Below are 23,125 nucleotides of genomic sequence, written 5' to 3'. Positions count from 1 at the left end.
TTTTTATTTATTTTTATTTCTTTATTAGATAGAGACCACAGATACAAAAATATCCAAACATTCAATTATAGTGTATTATACAATGCAGGATCGGATCATATCATAAAGATTACAGATATATACACAATGTTTAAGACTAGAGGACAACGTATGCTAAAAATAATTAAACCGTTCCCTTATATCATTCATTGCTTGTATTGACAAGATCAAATCAAATCAAAATACCAGCGAACAGAAGCCGTGTAGGTATAAAACTCTTTCCGCTGAGGTTAGGAACTCTTTTTCATCTGGTATGGAGGAAGTGGCTAATTGGATGTCCAGTAACTATCTCCAATGTAACGTCAGCAAGACGGAGATCATGCTATTTGGGGAAGCTAAGATACTTTGGACTCCTGATTGGTGGCCACCTGAGTTGGGAGCAGTCCCTGAACCTAAGCAGGTCGTGAAGAATCTTGGAATTCGACTTGATCACGACCTGTCCTTAAAACAACATGTCAGCTACATTTCAGGGATATGCTTCCATACTATTGGTTTACTGCGAAAAATCTGCCCACTCTTGCCCAACTCAGCAAGAAAGACTCTGGTTCAGGCACTTATCCTGAGCCGGATTGATTATTGTAATGGGTTGTTATTTTCTGTTAACGAAGGGCTACTAGATAAATTGCAAGTTGTTCAGAACACGGCGGCTCGCCTTGTTCTGAATGCCCCCCCAAGAACGGCATCCAAACCCCTCTTTGAACAACTACACTGGCTTACTGTCAGACAAAGGGCAAAATTTAAGATATGCTGCTTAATCCACAAATGCTTGAATGGACTAGGACCCACCTACCTGGAAAGGAAATTTAGACCATATGTTCCCTCACGATCTCTTAGATCTAGCAATAATTTTCTCCTTGTGGTTCCACATATCAAAAAAGTTAGACACGGAGGCAGAGCCCTGTCAACTATGGGCCCCAAGTTGTGGAATAAGCTCCCGTTGGCCCTAAGGTTATGTAAAGATCACCTAACCTTTCGGAAACAGTTAAAAACTATTCTGTTTAAAAATGAAATCTAATCATCTTCCATTGTGTAGTTGCTAATTTACTGGGCAGAAAGCGCAGAGATACTCCTGGCGGAGTGATTCTAGCGCTATACAAACTCATAAATAAAATAAATAAATAAATACTGGATAGCTTAACCTCACAATCTTATATGTCCATATATGCCCTAACAGCGCCCCAGATTGCCTGCCCCAGTGCCTTTTTCCGCCTCCCCTTCAAAATATACAGATTGTGTTCCATATTATACATAAAGAGAAAACGAGTTCTCCACACATCAAATGAAGGGGCCTTAGTTTGTAGCCACGCTGAGGCAATACACAACCATAGCACTGCTGATGCAATGAATAGCAAATAACAAACTTCATTGCCGTGTTCTGTACGCAATCCACCCGTATCTATACCCAACAAAATCTGACTTATTGAAAGTTGTATAGGGACACCCAGAATCTCAGTTAGAAACCCGTTTATGTGTCCAAACAATTCTAATAATTTCGTGCAAGTACCAAAGATATGCACTACATCAGCGTGTAAAGTATTACATCTAAAACACTTTCCATCTGGGTCTCCCCCCCACTTAGCAATTTTGTCAGGCGTACGATAAAGATAAAACAAAGTCTTATAATGTTGTGTCTTCAAGTTGGCGGACATAAATAACCGGCCAGCCAATTCAATCGAGAGCTCTAACGAGGTTCCTTAATCTTTCTTCCCATTTTATTCGGTGTGATTCCAAATCATTGGGCATTGCCTCTATAATTATTTTATACAATGCCCCGATGCGTGCACGTTTTTGATTTGCCTCAATAAGAGGATTAGCCACGTTCACTATGTTCAATTTAGTCAGATATTCACGCAACTGCAGATACTTAAAAAAGTGCGAAGTGGACAACTGATATTGTTCCTTCAATTGGGAGAAAGATTTCAACCCATCTATATTATAGAGATCTCCAACTGTTATTAAGCCTCTTAAGCGCCAGTTGACCACTATGCGATCCCAGCAAATACTGGGGTGCAGGATCGGTGCAGTTAATGGGGTATAAATGGACACACTTCCAATATTACATTGCTTCCTTATTGCCTTCCATACCTTATACGCAGCAGCAATCACCTTAAACCTTGTGCGCTTGTAATAATTCCAATCTATGTCGATAAAGAGCCGATTCCTAGCTTCAGCCCCTAAAAGTAAAGACATTACTGTAACTCAAAGAAGGGCAAGGAAGTATCCTAGGAGAAGCCACGAACGAATGGATGAATGAATGAAAGTGGTACTTAGAGCCAAGGTAGCATCTTGGTGCTATGCAGAAGGAATTTTAGGAGTAGGCAGTGGCACATGGGACCTTTATAGCTTGTTACAGAATCAAAATGTGTGGTTTGTGCATACAGAAAGCTTATCTGTGGTTGCAAAACTGCCCGATTCTATGAAGTAGACTTTTTATGGACCCTTTGCAAATGCATCTGGCCCATAGTCCGCCTATCTATGTCCTACTTCCTGATGCTTCTCTGCCCAACATACTTGAGATTTGTGTGGCTCTTTCTCCTCCTTGCATTTGTTCATGATTATCTCTTACTAAAAGGCTCCTCTATCTTTCTAATAGAAGGACGATTAGATGCAAAATAGTCCCTTATTATTAAATACTGCATTTCGGAAGAGTTTATGATGGTTGGATGCAGCTGCCCCTCAGGCAATGGAGCGCGCACTTCCGCTGAACATTCTTCAGAGGCAGTGTATTTCGATGAAGCCGCCTTACAAAAAAAGACAGTACCACAAATATTTCGGAAATGCTTTCAAGAGTGGATCCGAATTTGGAAAGATGATACGAATTTGTTAGTTTACTCTTGCGAATGGCACACACGGAACGCTGTATAGAGCAATGGCAAGATGACATTAATTCAAAAGAGAAAAAGATGACTGAGAATTAGTTCTCAAGCAGTGCTTGTCTGAAATGAGAGGTGCGGTCGATAGACAAAAGTACGTGTTGGGTATCACACCACATCACACAGCAGTCCATCCAGAGTGACATGGACAGATACTTTAAGATGTCATTTAAAATATTTGTTGTATAGATTGTAATTGCTTTAATGTATTCTAAGAAGTATACTAGAGAAAAAAAAAATGTATTTGAAAAAGTTATTTTATTTAAATCAATTTACTTTACATTTGCATTAAATTCATATTTTTTGGGGGACTTATTATTTTATTTAAAATTCTTATGTTTAAGTAAATTATTAAAAGTGTGATTTCCCATTTGGTTTAGTGCTCAGTGACCTGTGGAAATGGAACACAAGAGAGACAGGTGCTGTGTAGAACAACAGACAACACAATCGGATTGTGTAATGAAGATAAACCAGACATGCTTCGGATATGCCGATTACCTTCATGTCAGAGTAAGTAGTAACAAGCTGGTTTTGTAACCTTTCTGCAAGGGTAAAATCCATGTACCACATTGTGTAACTGTAATTTCATTCTATGGCATTATTTTAGCTAAATAAAGTAAAAAAGCATTCATGATCTAGTACACTGAATGTATCCTACATTATGTGTGTAATGCCAATAGGTGATTTTGTTGTTGCTGTGTTTGAATATTATTCCACTAAAAATTCTAATCACCAGTTGGACAAAGTAATTGAATAAGGATAATGTTTGTAACCTTTATAATCATGGTGTACAGGATTTTAATCATGTAGTATTTATCTGCTCAGCGTTACTTATTTACCGTCCTCAATTTCTAAGACCTAGGGCCATATTATCAAGAAAGGGCGATACATTATCGCCACTTTTATCGGCAGGAAACTGCAGATAAAGCCGTGATAATGGGCTTGATAATATGCCCTTGTGAATTACCATAGAAGCCCAGGTTCTGGTGTTAACCTGGACTTCTATGGGAATTCACAAGGGCATATTATCAAGCCCATTATCGCCGCTTTATCGGCAGTTTCCTGACGATAAATGCGGCGATAATGTATCACCCTTTCTTGATAATATGGCCCTCAGTTTTTAAAATGGAATGTTAGGACTTCGGCAGAAACTCACAGTCTTCTGTTTTTTCCACCCAAAATGTTTTGTCAAGGATTTTTAAAAAATGTTTTATTTAATTTTGCGTTTTGGACTTTTTCTGCTGTTAGTTTTCTAGAGAGAAATTTCCTCTATGCTGGAGAATATCAAATCCGTAATTCTATCAGAACGACATACTAATATATGGAAGCACATGGCAAGGTTCCAATACTAGGGTGTATTTTGTTCTGAAAATGTTCGGGCGCATGGATAACAGTTCTTACTAAGCTGTACCTCCGTATTCCATATGTTTATAATCTCCACAATATCTTTCTTGGGTCAAGCACCAGAAGCATGCAAGCAAACTTTATTTGTATTAGTTATTTAAAACCATTACAAAATAAATAAACACTTGAAAAAGAGAGAAACAGCTAATTTTTTGCCCTTCGGATGTGTAGATGCCAATTATCCCATCGTAACCAGGTAATATTGTTTAAACCCACTTTAACATATGCATTATCGTGTCATCATAACATTATTAATGAAATTAAGCCTCATGTGTAAAAAAAGTATATCAATAACAGCAAATTGCTTACTTCATGTGTATTCAAGCTGGTAAAATCCAAAAAGGGTATAGAAATAGTAGAATACAATGTGTAGTATATAACCAGTTCTCAGCATTAAAAAAAGCCAGACTCTATAACCATAGGTCTGTTAGCTTTAAGATGATATGCGCTGCAGTTACAATTACTGCGCCAGAGCCTAATTGTGATTTTAGACTCCCCGTCTCGAGTGCTGGTGCATGGTATGCGTATGTTTTAAAAACCATTTAAAGATTTTTTGTGGGTCAGACTGGCATAAAAACAATTTCCGTGTCCATCGTAAAAGATCCATTTTTTAAGATCTTTAAATTAATAAATGAAACAGTATATTTAAAAAGGGGGTCAGATTCTCCAAAACAGGCCTCCCTATCAAATTAGCCAAGAAAGGCCCACAAATTTTACCTGTGGAAATGTCAAGAATTGTTCATGTTCCTAAGCCTTTTCCTTTAAAAAACTGACGTGGAGAGCTGGTTTGATTTGATTAATTTTCCTTGCATAGTAGTCCGTCATAAGTTTCTGGACTTGGTGCCACGATTGGAAGGGACCATGATGTAGCTGAAATGTGTGTGTAAGTTGTTTCACAAATTTCCCACAATGTGGAAGAATGGTAATATCAGATTGGGAAAGGCTGACTGCGGATGCCCCTATGCAAAGTAAGGCTCTCCTTTCTGCAGTCATGGCGGGACAGTAACATTGAAGATGCAACCAAGACTCTCGTTTGTATTCGCATAGTCTACATGCGGCTCCTTTGCCCTGAATGGACTATGCCTGGTTGAAATCTGATATTGGTAGGCCAAAAATGCGCATATACATGATCTCTTCCCATGTTCTACGACTGATGGTGGCAGCTAGGTAGGGCTGGGTTTTGCAACCAAATACAAGGAGTTTAATGGGCATAGTATCTCCAAGGTTTTTAGAGTAGCATGATCTTGGTGGAATGAGGCCATTCATTAGGGCCGGACTGGGACCTGAAACCGGCCCTGGCAAACAATTCAGCCGGCCCCCCTGCGAGGCTGATGGGGTCCGGCCGAGCTGTTTGTAAGGGCTGGTTTCGAACGATTTTGTTACAGGGGGGCAATATTGCCGACCCCCAGTAACAAACACGGCCCCCCTGTGGCCCAAAACCGGCACCTACCCTGGCGGCCCACTGGGGAAACGCCCGGTGCCAGCTATGGCCAGTTCTGCCCTGCCATTCATACCTGTCTATTTATGGTATTTTTCCATTTCATGTAGGATATAGCATCAAGTCCAAGTGCTGCTGGATTTATTGTAGGGGTTTCAATTGCATTCTGTAATTGTCTGTTCCATGGAGATCCTAGTTTCTCAAAGATGGATCTGAGACAAGCCTTAAGTGAGTTTTTCTGGTGCTTTTAACACACGAATATACATTTTCAAAAAGTCTGCTTCTATGATTAGAGATTGTTTCACCAGGCCAAGTTCCAGTCTAAGCTTTGCTCTGCAGAGAAATCTCGGAAGTTGGAACATTTTCTTGTATCCAAGACACTGGGCTTGCTCCAGACATTCTGGGCATGCACCAGGGAAGGCTTGATGCTCATATTGTAGAGCAGGAAGAATGGAGGCTTGAGTTACCTTTATTATTCCCTCAGCAGCTGGACTCTTTAATTTATTATTGAGACCAACTGGGCCATAAATGATTGCTGTTGCTTTCTTCTTTATTGTTCCTTTATGGGCAGATGGATTCCGTGAATCACACCCCAAATAGTTATATTTCGAGGCCCAGGTGATGTCTTGGGGTCCATAGTGCATGAAAGCACTTTCTTGTTCTTGAGGCGGCCGAATTCATCTATTTTGTTTTTATCTGGTTTGATTGTGAGTTTTTCTCATTGTATAACACCAGAAGCAGTGAAACAGTATATTTTCCTTGCCAGTACTGGCTTTGCTAATACATACACAATTGCAGCACCAACATTGGCAAAGCTAATGGTGTCAGGTAGCCATCTTGAAATTCTGTTTGGCTATTATTTCTTATAGGAGTTAAACGATTCCTTGATGGCTTTTGCATAACACAGCTCCTAGATGCGTGCCACCATCTTAGACCCCTTGTGGTAGCAGGCTCAATAAATATTACAAAGAGCTGCACCCATATTTAGCACTGTAAAATAACTGATGATAATTTTGAGGCATCCATGCCTGCTTGAATTGGAATGTGATGTCTGACAAACCACCATTTACTTAATAAATTACAATAAATATACTGTTCTCCAAACAACAAAGATGGCGTCACCTAACGCAACACATCAGAAAATTGACTTAATTTCGAGAATGATGGTCAGTGGGTGTTAACTAGATTTGACATGTGCTTGAGTTCATTATCTTTGGCATTGGTAACTTTTTAAAGCCCCTGTTCATAACCTGCCTTTTCAGGTAATCTAAAAAACGTAGTTGATTTAACAAAGTGCTGTTGATTTGCCTCACCAAGCAATTGTAGAAAAAAGTTCATATAATAATGGAAAGAAAATACTAAGTATGCTTTTAAGAATATAAACTGCCGATGTGTTCATGTAGATTAATTAATTGTGCTAAAGGAAAACAACTTTTATTCACAGACACACTAAAAGTTAATTAGTACCTGTGACTAAATCTTGCTCTAATGGTAACTAAGATACTTTTCAGAGATCTGAAAATGCTTAAATGTGCTTTTTTTAGACACATTACAATTGGACATACAAAAAGTAGCAGGCAGCTCAACACTGTTGAATCATAACTAGAGAACGTTTTTTATATTCAGATGTCAAAGATGTTGGGTTTGTCACAAAATTAAATGTCACCATCCATAAAGTAGACACACACTTAAAAAACCTCAGCACTAACAATTGATCTATAAGCCGACAGGTATGAGGGCACTCACTAGGACCATGCAGGCACGGATTCAAGTTGTTTGGCTCTAGCTAGAACAAACTTCAGCTGAGTGCTGAACCTCTGCATGGCAAAGCAAGTGTAGGGCAGGTCCAGTTGGAACAGATCAGTTGGGCAGTTACCCAAAGGGTCTCTTGTAGCTTGTTGTGTCCATGTTACTTGAACAGGAGGTCATCCTTATAACCCTTGGAGTCCACTTCTTTGTCCTGGGTACAAGTGGAAGTACAGGTCCAGGCTTCTAGACTCTTCTCAGGTCACAGACATCCCGACTAATCCTTTTCTGTTTTTCTTCCTGATAGTCTTCTGTGGAGGATACTTTGGGTGTCCCATTTAAAACTGGCACCAATCTGTTTGTGGGGATGACTGCTTGACCTTCCGTATCTAATAGGGTAAAAGTTCCCAGGACCCCTCTCTGCCTCAATTCAAGATGGTGAAACCCTTCTAACTTGTGCAGAACCTGTGTGCTCACCTCAAAGGTGTGCCCAGGGAAATGAGCCACCCCTCCTCTGTGTTCACTCTAAACGAGTTCTGGAGACAGCTCCGCTCTCACTGGGATTGGTGACTAGATTGATGGGGACACACGTGTCAGCTAACATTTACCTGTGACACAGCAAGCTTCTTTGAACATAATCAGGTTTCTGGTCACGCCCCATATGGTCATCCTTACAGAGGAACAGAACACCTCCCCAAATCAAAGACCTTTGTCTAAGCTCTGAAAGCAAGATCACACCTAATCAATGGGACTTTTTAGCTCCTGGGTGGCAGTTGAAACTCGTGCCAATGGGCCATCAGAGGCTTTAGGAAGAGGAAATGTAACTTTCCAAAGTACCATTTTCCAAAATATGTATTACAAATCAGAGTTCACCAGTAAATTGGGCTTGTAATAACTATTTTAAAAAGTCCAAGAATGAAATTTGTTATTGTTTCCCAGTCGGAGATAACATTATTAAAGGTAATATTGTATCCCAATGTTTTCCTTTGGAACCGCCAACACTGCTACAGTGAAAATAGCTTTTGAGGACTTTTCACCACTGTATAGACATTTCTAACATTAAATCTTTACATGTCACACTTTATAATATCATGCACCCCGCCTTAAAGGCAGTAAGGTCTACTTTGGGGTGACATATTAACATTTAAAAGAAAGGTTTAAGCCTGTTGTGAGGTTATTTTGGCTGTTCAAAATTCCAGTGTTAAAACGGCTGTATATGGTTGACATGCAGTCATGTTTGCAGAATCACTTTGGTGGATGCCACAACGGGTGCTGAAATCCACTTATGATATTTAACTTACAGTCCTTGTATATACCTTTGTACCATGTACTAGGGACCTATAAGTAAGTTTAATATGTAAATCAGGTACATGCCAATGTCATCATGTTCAAAGGTGGGGCGCAGGTATTTTACCATTGGGTAGCAGGGGTGAAGTGCACAGGGTTCTACAGCCAACAAAAATGGTCAAGTAACAAATCTGGGGGTACATCATGCAAAAAGATGGTCATTTCCAAAACAGTGTTTTTTGTGTCTCAGATGTGTTGACTCCTTTGACTAGCCGAGGGCCTCCATACGGGCAAGGCCAACTGCATGGCTGGCCTGCAGAGTTTCAGCAGAGCATTAAGTTTAGTCCTAGCTTTAGGGAAATGGCCAAAATACAGGTGTAGGAGAGTAGGATCTGCTTTCTTGGTCACCGCAACTTTTTGCTGGTGTCATTCTGTTTTCTGCCTAGTCTGACTAGGATCCTGCTAATCAGGATACCATTCTCTGTGCTTCCTCCCTAAATTGGACCATGATGAGTACTTAGGTACCCCCAGATTGGCAACTGGTGTATGCTTGTAAGTCACTAGTACATAGTACTAAGGTACCCAGGGCATAGGTACCCCAGGTGTCCCCCATGGGCTAAAGCATGTATTATGCAACCCATAGGAGACCATTCAAATCGTGACTATGGGCCTGCCATTGCAGCTTGTGTAAGATAGTGCTAGCACCACTTACTACAGATATAAGTTTACTTGTATCTGAGGTCACTGAACTTAAAGCCTTTAAGTCACCCAAAAGGCAGGTCCTCCAATCCTGAAGGCAAGGTGTTCGGTTATAAGTGTGAGGGTGCGCCTGCATGAGCAGGACACCCCCATAACCCTCAGAACCCATTTTCCTGGGTTGTAAGTGCATCAGCCATTATGATACATAGAGTGACCATTCGTCATTATGCGATGGCTAACTCTAAACTGGCTGTAGTGGACCCTGGCATGTTTGGTATCATACATGTTGGAATCATACCCCAATACCATAAACGGTGTTAGAGGTATGATTCCATGCACTGTGGGGCCCCTACAGGAAGCCCACAGTGCTCCTGGTAACCGTCTTCTAGACCCGGACAGCAAGCTATGGCTGCTGCCGCCCAGACACACGATTCTGCCCTCCTGCTGCTGAGCCAAGCTTGAGCAGGGGAAGGTAGGACAATAGGTTTCCTGTCACAGTGAGGTGCCACCACCTACCAGACAGGATTTAGTGTATTGGGCCAAGGTGGGGATGCTTGCCAAAGCCACTAGACTGCTTTGAGGGGCACATTTTATGCCCTCCTTGCATACTCTAGTTGGAATCAATTCTGGGAGCTGTTGGCTCCTGCTCTGGCATGAAACTTGACAAAGGACATGGGAGTATCTTCCCCACTGTCCAGCCCCTCTTCTAGGAGGGACCTCTGAATCGTCGCAACCCTTTCATTAGGGGACTCAAGGGCTTGCCTGTGGATGGGTCCCTAAATTCATCATGGGACAAGATTCAGATCCAAAACCACTTCATGGTTAACTGTCAGGGCACTTTGGACTTTGGACTTTGTTGGACTTAGCTTTGGGAACCGAGACTGCAACTGGGAAGCCACCTGTTACTCCTGGTCTCGACGTCCTGCCATCCTTCTGCGTCGTCTGTACCTGTGCTCAATACAGGTTCTTCTACAGGCCTGTAGACATCCAAGACACCCGAAGGAATCTCCCTTGAAGTGAAAGAGTCACTCCCCTGTATCTGCAGGCACTGCACCGCAGCTGACCGGTCTGCTGATCATGGGTGGTGGTTCTGCAACTCCCTCAAGGCCTGCACAGTCTTCACAGCAGGTTTGAAGCCAGTATCCCTCGTCAGAACAACTGGTGCAGTACACCTGTGCACCACAATGACTTGCCATTGCCAAGAATCGTTGAGTCTCTCCTCTATAGATCTCCAGGCTCCAAGTAGCTCCAGCCTCAAGCATCTCCTGCTACCATCTTTATCCTCACCACATCCTCTGCACCGAGGGCTTTCATCATTGGTGAGCTGCTCGAGGTCCTCTTGGGACTCCTGTGCCTCTGGCCTGTGGGTGCTCTTGAGGGTCTTCTTTAGCTCCAGTGAGCTCATCTGTTTGCTCGGGGCCTACTCTGACTTACCTGGTCGTGGTGAGTCCCTTGGACCTTTCTGGTCCCAACATTTCACCTTTTTTGTTTGCTACATTTATTGCCACTGCCAAGGCTTGTTGGTGCCCCCAGTGGATATCGACCCCCTGACTCTTGACATCCACCATGGAACAGCTTGTGAATGGCTCTTGGTCTTCCACAGCATCGCCTGATTCACACAGCTGCAGCGCCAAGGTCTCATCAACTCTCCTGCATCTACCAACATCGGTGGGCATTCGTTTTCTGTGCCTCCTGGTCACTCCTGAGTAGCATAGACTCTGTCCCCTCTGCTTGCAGGTACTTTTCAACTTCCATCCACCTTTGGGTTCCACCTGACTCTTTTGTCGTTTTCGCCAGCTGCATCTTTACTGAAGCCCTCAATTGTGGTCTATGGCGGTTTCTGACGTCACTTTGCACCTATGCACCCAGCTTCCCAGGTGTAGGTATCCTGGTTCACGTAGTATCCAAGGGTGGGATGACTCTCTAACCTTCCATCTTCCACTGGGTTTCTTCAGGGTCCTCTGGGAAGGGTCCTTTTTCTTAAAAACTGCAAACGCGACTTCCCCATTGACTTGTGTTGATCACGGGGTTGTGTTCCCACTCTTCACACAGCCTCTGTTGGGTTCCTGGGTACTTACCTTGGGTGCTTCCTTGGGTCCCCAACACTTCTATGTCTTGTGGGTCCAGTCTCGACTTCGTCATGGGTCGCATTCCACTTTTTTTGTATATGGTTTGGTCTCCCTCTGGAGACCTCTGTGTATTTGTGCTACTTACCTGTTCTGTTATTGAAGCATTGTGTGCAATGTGTTAGTGAGTGTTTTAATACATAAATATATTTTATAGCTATGCTTTATGGTTCTTTTTCACTTAACCAATCCTATATAATTAGTACTGGTAAAACAAGCTGCTTTATACTCCTTCTGGCCTAAGCCTAAAGGATGCTCTCCACAGCTACCACTTAGAGAGCTTTCTATGGTTGTCTAAGACCACGAAAATTACCATATGGGTTGTCTGGATTAGTGCAGGGTGCTTCACTTAAGTAAGTGTGCACCATATACTAAGCCAGCCTCCTTCCACAGGTCCTTGAACAGGAATCACTGTAACAGAGGCCACAAAGATAAGAATTATTGTAGATCTTCAATAAACTGAAGGGATGTTCCAGCTGGTATTTAAAGTCCTTTGAATCAGAGCAGCAGCCTACTGCCAGTCCGTGTGAGGGCATTCTCAAAGTTTACATTTCCAAACAACCAGAGGTGGGAGCATTTCTCTCCTCAGAGAAGCCTCTGTAAAAGGCAGCATTGCCTTTCTCCCTAAATTCACTGTGAGGGTTGGTGCTTATTTGAAACTAGGCAAATTCAATGTCCATGGGTCTGTTCAGGTAAGAAATCTTGCGTATTTCTCTCAGATAGAACCTCAAGACAGATGAAGCAAAACCGACGAAGAAATGTAGGCTGAGGTTGTCCTTGCTTACTCTGTAGGCAGTAGCCATCCTTTATCTTGTAATTACCTGTTTATAGTAACACACATTTTTGCAGTCGTTACGGGTGCACCAGAGGTGAAAGTAAGTAATCTTCTGAAAGCACTTGTTCTGATGTTAGGGATCATTATATCTAAACCAATTAATATAATGTTCACAATAAAAAAAGAGACACATTTTCACCAGGTCTGTGTACTTAATTTACATGGGGAGGCCAGTAGGCAGCACACCACTCTTACAGGGCACTGCCTGCATTCTCAGGCTCACCATTAGAAGGCATAGTCGGGACGGTTTCCAATGATGGACTAAGCTGCATGTCATTACGCTGTATTCTTATCCTGACTTCCAGACTCTTAGACAATATTCAAAGCTTGCCTTTCATTTCAGATCTTTTTTCTGCCAAAGGTTGCATTTCCCAAAAGCCTTGGCCTTGAGACAAACCCCTATATTGATTTCACCCTCCATTTTTCTAAATAGGTGTGGGATTGTTCTTATGTTGTGTTTTCACTTTATTACTGTTCGAAGTGCTGCATAAATACTTTACACATTGTATCTAAGTTAAACCTGACTACTCTGTGTCAAGCTTCTAGAGTGTTAACCCTTCCCTGTGTCGCGAATTCTGCCGCGGCGTGGGGGAGCTAGGGGGAGAGCGTGGTGCTTCCGTGCTGACGATACCACGCCGTCATGAGTCACGGGTGGTGTGTGCTCATGTTGGCGTGGTTCCGTCATGAACACGCCCGCTCAATAATTCGCCCGCGGGGAATTAGCGCCGCGTGGGCGGAGCAGCAGCAGTATGACGGAACCATGCCATCATGAGCACACGCCGCCCGTGGCTCATGATGGCTTTGTTCCATCATGAGCACGCAAGGGTTAAGCATAGGTTAATTTGGGGTTTGCTTTTGACTTCACCCTAACAGAAAAGTTGACTGCTGCTTGAGTAGGGTTTCACCCCGCTCAACCTGTAACCCAATTCCCTTCAAAAGGCCATCCTGCCAGGGTGGGAGGAACGGACGTGTTCGTTGTCCCACTTACATTTCAGTGGGACAGCCTCAGCACACTCACAAATAACTTGACACTAGTCCTTTGTCACCCTAGACCTCCTTGAGTCTGGGCATGGGAGGAAGTAACGAGTATTCCATAACCAGATGTGGGGGAAGACTTCGGGGTCACCAACCAGTAGCTCGCGAGCTACTGTAGCTCTCCAGCTACCACTGAGTAGCTTACCTGTGTGGAGCCCAGCTTATTAAATAGAAAGCTGTTGCTTGGTTGAATTAATACACATAAAAAAATTGAAATTATACAACACTAATAATATTAGTAGCTGTCAATGTGTTTCATTGAGCATAAGTAGCTCTCAGTACAGAAAAGGTTGGAGATCCCTTGTTTTCCTCCCACTTCAAAGGCTGGTGCCAGGTATAAATATTGGACCTTCAGACCAACTCCTCAGTACACTCCTGGACCTGTGAAAGACTCCAGAAGGACTGTCATCTTCCCCAGAGGACTGCCCTGCTAGTAGAGCCTTGCCTGGACCCCAGGAGAACTACAATACGGCTACCAGAGGATTGCCTTCTGGCTGCAGGCTTCCCTGGACCACCAGAGGACTGTCTTGGTGCTTGAGGCCTTCCTTGCTCCTTGCTCAGTACATCCACTGCTCTCGCCAGGGTCACACTGGCTATTTACTCCTTTTGCAATATCCCAGGTAAATAGGGAGCTGGAGCCTTTGGAGGTAGTTTTTTTAAAGGCCCAGGGTTTTGCTGGTGCCTCTCTGGCTTTCTCCAGCTCCCCGGAGATAGATGGAGCTGATGCAGCGGGTGCCTCAGGAATGAGAGAGAGAAATAGAAAGGCACCGAAGCGAGATTAGAGAGGCAAAAGTGTGAAGGAGTGCAATAGAAAGTTGATGGATGGAAAGAGAGAAAGAGAGAGAGGAGGGAGTGGGCTGGTTTGAACATTTTTGCCAGGGCAGCCTCTTGCTCCCAGTCAAGATCTGTCTCACACAGTATAATACAGTGCATGCTGGGTGATCATACCTCAAAAAATAAAGTGCTTCAACTGAAAAGCAGTAAAGGGGAATACATTAGGACAGTCTACATCTATGAGGAAGTGCAGAGTATATTCCACTCCCAACAATTTAAATAGTGCTGAAGCTTATGTGGCCAGCATTCCACCATCTTGGGATTGACAGGTGCAGTACTACTTCAAAAGCCAGGATCCATGTTAATGCTAGCCAACTGAGAAGTGTATTTGAATTTAATTTGCTGCTACAATGTGTTGGACAGCTGATAAGCAGCCAATTCTGTTTTTCATCAAGACGATACCTCACCAATTACAGAAAAAATAAACTGCATTTGAAAATTGCCAATTGGCAATCATATCATGTTGGGAAAACAACAGAATCCAACAGTTCCATTTCACTGTGTTAGTCGTGGCATTGGTAGACTCCTAAACAGTACCTTTTGTGTTGCAGCCCACTCGTTGGTGCGGGCCGATCATGGCAACCGTTGCGGTTGTGATGCCAAGTGTAGCGGTGCGGTGTGCAGAGCCCTCAAGCCACAGTGCAGGCGGTAGCTCGGGGATGGGCTACGGTGCGGAGTGAGGCAGTGCTCGTTGCGGTGCGGGCAGGTCACGGTGCAGGTGATAGAGCCGGTTACTGGGAGCTGCGTTGGTTAGTCTGGACTGCGGTGTGGGACGGGGTGGTGCATCATTCAACTCATGAGAGGTGCCCCAAACCACGATGCAGTCACGGATGTCGAAGTCAGTGGGCAGCAACGGTGTCAGTGAGACCAAGGTGGCGGGGTGAGGTGGTGAAGCGGTGAGGAGTGCGGTGCCCACAGGTCATGGTGCAAGCAATGGAGTCAGCTGCTTTCCCTCTCTGTGGCAACAGAAACCACGGTCCCAGAGGCGGTACCCAGAGGTCAGTGAAGTCTTTGCTGTCCCAGAACAGGAGCCAAGCTCTACTTCAAGCCATTGGAGATCTTCCTCAAGCAAGGGACACAGCACACTGCAAAGTCCTTGTCCTTTTCTTGGCAGAAACAGCTACTGCAGCCCAACCCCAGACAGCACACAACGAAGGGGCAGTACTTCTCCTTCAGTTTCTCCAGCTCTTCTCCTTGGCAAAGGTTCCTTTTGAATTCCAGAAATGATCTAACGTTCTGGGGTCTTGGCCCCAATATTTATACAGCATTTCTTTTGTTCTCTGGTGGCAGAGAGGCTCTGTGCCAAAACCAGTTCTGTCCTCTCTGGTCCAGCTTCCCGGAAGGAGGTGGAGACAGCATTGCGTCAGGCAGACCAGTCCTATTCGGGTGCAAGGAAATCTCGTTCCCCCACTCTAAATGCTGCCCAGGTCTATTCAGCCCAGCACTGACTCATCCAGGAAAGACAGGACACACCTCAACCCCCACAGTGGCTGTCTACAGTGAATACATATCCCCAGCCCCTGTCACTCCAAAGCCAGACAGTCAATCTACAACCCAGCAGAGGCACACAGGATGGCTAAGCAAGAAAACACGTACTTTCTAAAAGTGGTATTTTCAAACACAGAATATAAAAATCATGCTTACCTAAGATGCGTTACTTTTAATAACAGGCTGCAATGCCGATTTGACCCGTTAGATATCCCTAATTGCGAAGCCGCCCTCTTCAAATTAGCACTCAATCCAAACTTTACGCTTTCTGGTTTGCTTGTTTATCGTCCTCCAGGGAATCCGACACCATGGACCACCACCTTACCCAGCTACATCACCCCTCTACACTTGAGCTCCCAAAAAATTTCTCTCATCGGCGACCTAAATTTACACCTAGAGGACCTCTTCAACACGATATGCAGTAATTTCATTGCCGATTTAGCTGCCCTAAACATCAGCCTACTTAACTCCGGTCCCACACACAAAGCAGGCCACCTGTTGGACCCTATTTTCTCCAGTCTTTCCGAAATTACTTGCAATCCCGCAATCCCCATCTGCTGGTCCCACCATTTTCTTTCCAAATTTAACCTCACTCTGCCTACCTCCACCACTCCTCCCTTTTTACCTCAGTTGACCCCTAGAAGGAACTGGAAAAAACTTGACCTAACTGCTCTAAACAACGCCTTATGTTCTGATGTCCCCTCGGCCGACCAACAAGCTGACACTCTTGCTTTAAAGACACAGAATTGGCTTTCCAATGCTATCGATCGCTGTCTTCCTCTCTCTCATAAAAAACCTATCAACCATCGCTCCCCAGCACCTTGGTTTAATGACTCCCTTAAAGCAGAAAAATCCAAATGCAAAGCGTTAGAACGGAAATGGCGAAGAAGCTATGCACCTGACCTGAAGCTCAGTTACAGCAAGGCACGTAATAAGTACCACAATTTATGCAACACGGCTAAGGCCACCTTTATTTCTAAAACCATCACAGAAGCCACTAATCGCTCAAAAACTGTTTTCGGAGTGGTGAAAAAATTGGCAGGCTCTAAAACCGTTGCTAACCCTCTACCACTAAATGATCAACATTGTGACAACCTTGCTCAATTTTTCACCGATAAAATTGAAAAAATGTATCTGGAGATGGCGAACCTAAACTTAAGCAGACCTCCACAGGCCCAAACTGCAACTTCAACATTGATCTCACCCTCTCCAGACTTCACCACTCCCCCATTTCATGAGGTCCCCCTCTAGTCCCCTTCTCCTACAACTCATTTAGACTGCTGGCCACTCCTAAACATTGATGAACTCAAAATAATCTTGGACCAAGTAAAATCTGTCTCGCCCAAAGATCCCCTCCCTATCACCAACTTGAAACAATTGGATACCCACCACCTGCAGCTGATTCTTAATACTTTGAATGCTTCATTGCTAGAATCTATGGTTCCAGCACACTGGAAACATGCAATGGTTACCCCCCTTTTGAAAAAAACAGCGGCTGATCCGGAAGTTCTGACCAATTAGAGACCCATTTCTATCCTGCCTATTTTTTCCAAAATCTTGGAAAGACAAGTCCATTCTCTTCTCTCACAGTTCACCGAAACCAACAACTCTCTCCACCCTTCCCAGTCATGTTTTCGTGCTGGTTTCTCCACAGAGTCTGCACTACTAGGAGTTACTGAGAGTAACTATGGGCGAATTTTGCTGATCTGTGGTCCGTGAATTCGCGTGAAATCGCAAAAAAAATCAATGAATTCGGTGATTTTCCCGCAAACTCGCTGTTTTTTTTGCAATTTGCACTGGAGTATTTTCTACTGGCTAATCCAGTAAGTGCTACCTCATTGGGTAAATGTATAGTGCTTTTCCTACACTGCAGCTGCGTAAAGGGCCAGATGATTTGTCTCCACTGACCATGTGTGCCTGTAACTTTGCCACCGCACCAAAAGGTGCCGAGGTCCCTTGAGTGGGCTGTCCATCATAGTTGGGAAAGGGCGGGAAGACGTTTGATACCGCTAGTGTGTGGTGCGGGGCCAAACAGGCGGGGCTTCTATGCGTGTCAACATGCCTCTTGTGTATAAATGGTCAGAGAGCGAGCAGGGCAGCAGGTGAGGAGAAAGCAGCCTCCTGGTCCAGCAACTACACGGGGATTGCGCTCGAGAAACTCATGGATTCAAAGACCTCCCTCGAGTATTACAGCTAATTTTCGACGGCAGATATGGAGTTAAAGCACACTTGCCCAGCCTCGGTCGTGCTTACTAATGTTTTGGGCTGATTAAAACGTTACTGAATCTGAGCTTCAACTCGGGCACCTGCTTTATTTATATCTGTAAGTGCTTCCTGTTGAGGTTTAATTTTTGTGACAGGACCCTTGTGCCAGAATGAATCCTGCCCTGCATAGTTATCCACGAAGATGCCACCGTTTTGTCATGTGCAATACCTCTAATCAACTGGAGTACTTTCTACTGGCTAATCAGTAAGTGCTACCTCGTTGGGTAAATGTATAGTGCTTTTCCTACACTGCAGCTGCGTAAAGGGCCAGAAGATTTGCCTCCAGTGACTGTGTGCACCTGTAACTTTGGTCCCTTGAGTGAGCTGGCCATCAAAAAAAAAAAATCCGCCCGCGAGCGAATTTGCGAATCTTCGCAGCAATTTCTCAAGATTCACGGATCGCCAAATTGCCAAAAATCCGCAAATTTCACGAGCGGAACGGATTTTTGGGCCATGCTTAACTGAGAGGTTACGTCAATACCTTGATGCAGGACAGACAGTCGCACTCATTCTGCTGGACCTTAGTGAGGCTTTTGATACCATCTCTCACGAACTACTAATTCACACTCTAAAATCGTCTGGTATCCGCGGCTCTGCTCTATCTTGGATTATCTCCTTTTTGAACAACCGCACTTTTCAAATCATCTCGGCTACAGCTTGCTCCAAAATCCACGCCTCACCTCATGGGGTGCCTCAGGGCTCAATCCTCCACTTCTGTTCAACTTGTACGTCAGACCTTTGGCTGACATTGCGGACCAGGCTGGTCTAACTCTTTTCACTTATGCGGACGACTCCCAGATTATTTTTTCCCTCTCCAACTCCAACACCCTAGCGCCCTCCTGTCTCAAACAAGGCCTCAGGAGTATTTCCAACTGGATGACCCAAAATTACTTGAAGTTGAATGGAGAAAAGACTGAGGTTCTCATCTTGGGCAAGCAGAGAGATCTTTGGAACCCCTCTCACTGGCCAACTGAGATGGGCAACCTTCCCAAACCAACTAGCCATGTTTGGAACCTGGGCGTCATCATTGACGACTCAATGTCCATGAACCAGCAAGCTGTTAAAGTTACAGCGCTATGCTTTACCATTCTGAGATGGCTAAGGAAAATCCTATGGATGCCGCCTGTCTCCACTCAAAAAACTGTGGTCCACGCCCTCATTACATCGCGACTCGATTAAGGCAACATTCTATACCTGGGCTCAAACAAGGCCGTGACCCGCAGACTTCAGCTGGTCCAGAATTCTGCAGCTAGACTCTTATGCAGAATCCCCAGGGCCTCCCCTATTTCTAGACACCTTTGTGACTTACATTGGCTCAGGGTGGAGAACCGTATTAAGTTCAAAGCCCTGAGCTATATGTTCAAAATCAAGGTAGGTACTGCACCTCAATACCTCCAAACTCTTATTTGTCCGCATGTTCCTTCCCGCCACTTACGTTCCAGTAACTTGAACATCTTTGTTGTACCTAGGGTCAAACTCTCCAGAATGGGGGGGAGATCTTTTTCCTGCCTAGGCCCTTCTCTCTGGAATACTCTGCCCTCTAACATTCGTAAAGAAACTGACTATACCCACTTTCGCAGAACTCTTTAGACCTGGCTTTTTGATCAATATTTACATCTAACCGCCTCATGTTTGTTTTTGCCCCCTGTCCGCCATGGCACCGGGGAACCCCTTTTTGGGTAGCTGAGCGCCTTACAAATTCAATAAATAAATAAATAAATGCATTTTTATATTCAGAGTTCAGGCATACTAAACTTTACCTTCCTATTGTGTCCCAATGGGAAGTTATATTTATAAGATATTATAAATAAACTTCCATTCTATCCTAAGGGACAGATAACCTTTCAATAGTGAAAAACGAAATTCAATGTAGTTCACTATCGGGACATGTTACACACATCAGTACATGTCCTACCTTTCAGCTACACCGCACCCTGCCCACAGGGGTACCTTGGGCCTACCTTAAGGGTGACTCACATGTAAGAAAAGGGAAGGTTAAAGCCTGAAAAGGGGGAGCACTGGCTAGGTCGACATGGCAGTAGAGACTGCGTGCAGACACTTCAGTGGCAGTTCTGAGAACCCTTTGAACAGCTGATTGTGTGAGTGGCACAATCAGTGCTACAGGCCAACTAGCAGCATTTGACTTACGGGCCCCAGGCCCACACAGTGCACTGTACTAGGGACTTAGTAGCAAGTCAAATAGCCAATCATTGAAACACCAATCCATATTCACAACTTACAGAGGGATCACTTGCACTGTGGCACTGATCAGCAGTGACAAAGTGCCCAAAGCATCTAGAGCAGCAAAAACGAAATTCAGCACACAGCAAAAAAAATATACAGGAGAAAAACACGTCAGGGATACAAGGTCTAACATATCTCCATGAACAAATGTGGTGATCTGAAGGTCACAAGACCGATTCTCGCCAGGCTCAGGTGGGTGTCATTAAATGAGTAAATTAAGTTGTTAAATGTAATATTATTGTTATTTATTTACAACGCTTAGAAGTGGCAGAAATATGCCATGAAGAGCCATATAAAAAAAGGTAATCTTATTGCTCTCTTACTTTAAATGTAAATGCCCCGGTTACTTACCGGTAATCTTCATTACTCCGAGTCCATGTCTTCCTTTCCACAGTAATTACACATGAGCCTCCAGCTCCACACAGAACTCCAAGCATAAAAAAACAGCGCTCTAGTCTCCCTCTCCCTCCTCCAAGATGGCCCCCAGTGGCTCCAGGCAATCCTATAAAGGAATACAGAAACAGCCAATCGACCTGAAAAACCAAGCCGCAGACATGAAGCCACCACCAGGGCCGGGAGGGAAGGGAAACTATACTGTGGCGAGGAAGACATGGACTCGGAGTAATGAAGATTACCGGTAAGTAACCGGGGCATTACCTCCTCGTCCTGTCTTCCTCGCCACAGTAATTACACATGAGCCGATACCAAAGCAATCAGCTTCATGCAAGGAAAACACTCCACAGAATCATGCAGAGAAACATATTCCAAGCACAAGAGGTACAAAAATCCCACAGAAACATACACCTTAAGGAATCCCAGCCTAAAGCAAAGAAGAGGCAAAGGAAACAGAACCTACACCCCCAATCCGAAGGCGACAATGGGACAAGAAAGCAAGCGGGGATGACCAATTGGCAGCCCGGCAAACATCCACCATGGACACCCTTCAAAAGAGGCCCACGACACATAAACAAATCAGGCGGACTGACCCCGAACAGGAAGAGGGGGAAGGGCAGAAACAGAACCAAAAGCCAACAGCATGGCCCTCCCAATCCAACGACTGACAGCGGACAGGGAGGGCGTCAGGCCCCGACAAGACAAACCAAAATTGACAAATAATTGTCAATAACACAAAAGGAAGAAGTGCGAGATAAACAAACCACCAAGCACGACGCACATCCAACAGGCTGAGAAGGCAATCCACAGCCAAGGAAGGATCAGGACAAAGAATCGGAAGAACCACATCAGCATAACGGTGAGAAGAAGAATTCACCGAAGGAACAAACGTAGGAGGAGGGCGCAAAACCACACGATCAGACAAATTACCAAAACGGAGCAGACCGCAGGAAGGCACCCATCACACCAATACGCCCGGCAGATGTAACAGCCACAAGAAACACCACGTTGAGTGTCAAGAACTGCAGGCCCACCGACCCCAAAGGCTCTAAAGGAGCCGACTGCAAGGAACGCAACATCAGAGAAAGGTCCCAAGGAGAACAAAAGATAGGACGGGGACTCAGCAAAAAAAGCGACTCAAAGAAGAGCCACCAAAGGCGAAACTGAACCAAAAGCAGGACATGAAATGCCCGAATGGCGTCCCACTGAGCCCAGAGAGTGGAAACGGCCAAGCCCAAAAGGAAACCAACATGAAAAAAGTCCAGAAAAACGAGCAGGGTCCAAAGAACCCAATGGCAGCTCGTGACACCACACCAAGAGGAAAAGTCACCCCAATGCGAAGCGCAGGACGAAAGAGTAGAAGGCCTCCGAGATTGCCGAATGACGCCAGCAACCGCAAAGAACAACCTGCACGCATCATCGATCCCCTCCCAAGAGCCATGCCCGTAGACCCAGGGACCGGAACACAGGCAGAGGTAGAAGAGGACCCAAAAGAGGATAAGGTATGAACGGTAATGGCCAGGCCGGAGACACAGCCAAGGCCAGCAAAAGGGGATACCAAGGGCGACGTATCCAACCCAGTAGAAATCAGAAGGACAAATGACTCCACCCTCTTGAACATCTGCAAGACCCTGGAAGCAGGGGAACAGGGGGAAAGGCATACAACAGATCCACCGGCCAAAGGAACAACAGAACGTCCACCCTCCAGGCAACCCGGTAAGGTATAATCGTGCAAAAGCAGCAGATCTTGGCAATGTACCGGTAAGCAAACAGGCCAACAACCGGAGAACTAAACATCCTCCGTAACCTCCCTAACAGCAACCGTGGAAGGGACAAAGACCCCATGGAAGGAAACACCCGGCTCAGAGAATCCGCCAAAGCGTCCACCGGACCCGGCAGGGAAACCGTAGATAGGGACGCCAGGAGCAACTCCGCCCAACAACAAAACCGACGACCGAGGCAACTGAGGGAATGAACCCAGCACCCCCCTTGACGGTCGACATAGGACAACACCACCGGAATGTCCGTCCGGACCCGCACATGGTGAACCAGAAGAAGATCCGATAAGGCCAACAGGCCCAAAAGGACGGCTATAGCCCCATGTAGTCGGAGAACAAGACAAAACAGACCGAGGCCAAACTCTCTGAGTCCAACCACTAATCCAGGACCACTCGAACATCCGCGGACTCATAACCAGGGAACAGGGGACCCAATGCAACAAAATGAGGGACACCACCGGATACATGCGAAGGCGAGCCCACGGTACGGCCTACAAGGATGCAGATATCAGTCCCTGAACCCGTAACAACAAGCCCACAGGAGAAGAAGGCCCCGATAACACGGACCGCACAGCAGACAACAGTGACAGAATCCGAGCAGGGGGCAGGAACACCATCCCCAACGGAGTCAAGAACAGAGC

At 44.9% G+C, this 23,125-nt stretch overlaps 1 protein-coding gene across 1 annotated transcript in view; it reads left to right on the top strand.

Annotated features, from left to right (window-relative positions):
- ADAMTS2 (ADAM metallopeptidase with thrombospondin type 1 motif 2) overlaps window positions 1-23,125 on the top strand; it is a 1,744,160-nt gene that overhangs the window by 1,654,236 nt on the left and 66,799 nt on the right. Inside the window, exon 20 of the mRNA XM_078653324.1 lies at window positions 3,293-3,422. Coding sequence (XP_078509450.1) covers window positions 3,293-3,422 — 130 coding nt within the window. The remainder of the gene's footprint in view (window positions 1-3,292; window positions 3,423-23,125) is intronic.

This window comes from Lissotriton helveticus, chromosome 7 (genome assembly GCF_964261635.1).
Source record: "Lissotriton helveticus chromosome 7, aLisHel1.1, whole genome shotgun sequence".
Lineage (NCBI taxonomy): Eukaryota > Metazoa > Chordata > Amphibia > Caudata > Salamandridae > Lissotriton > Lissotriton helveticus.
This window is presented reverse-complemented; position numbering and strand designations above follow the sequence as displayed.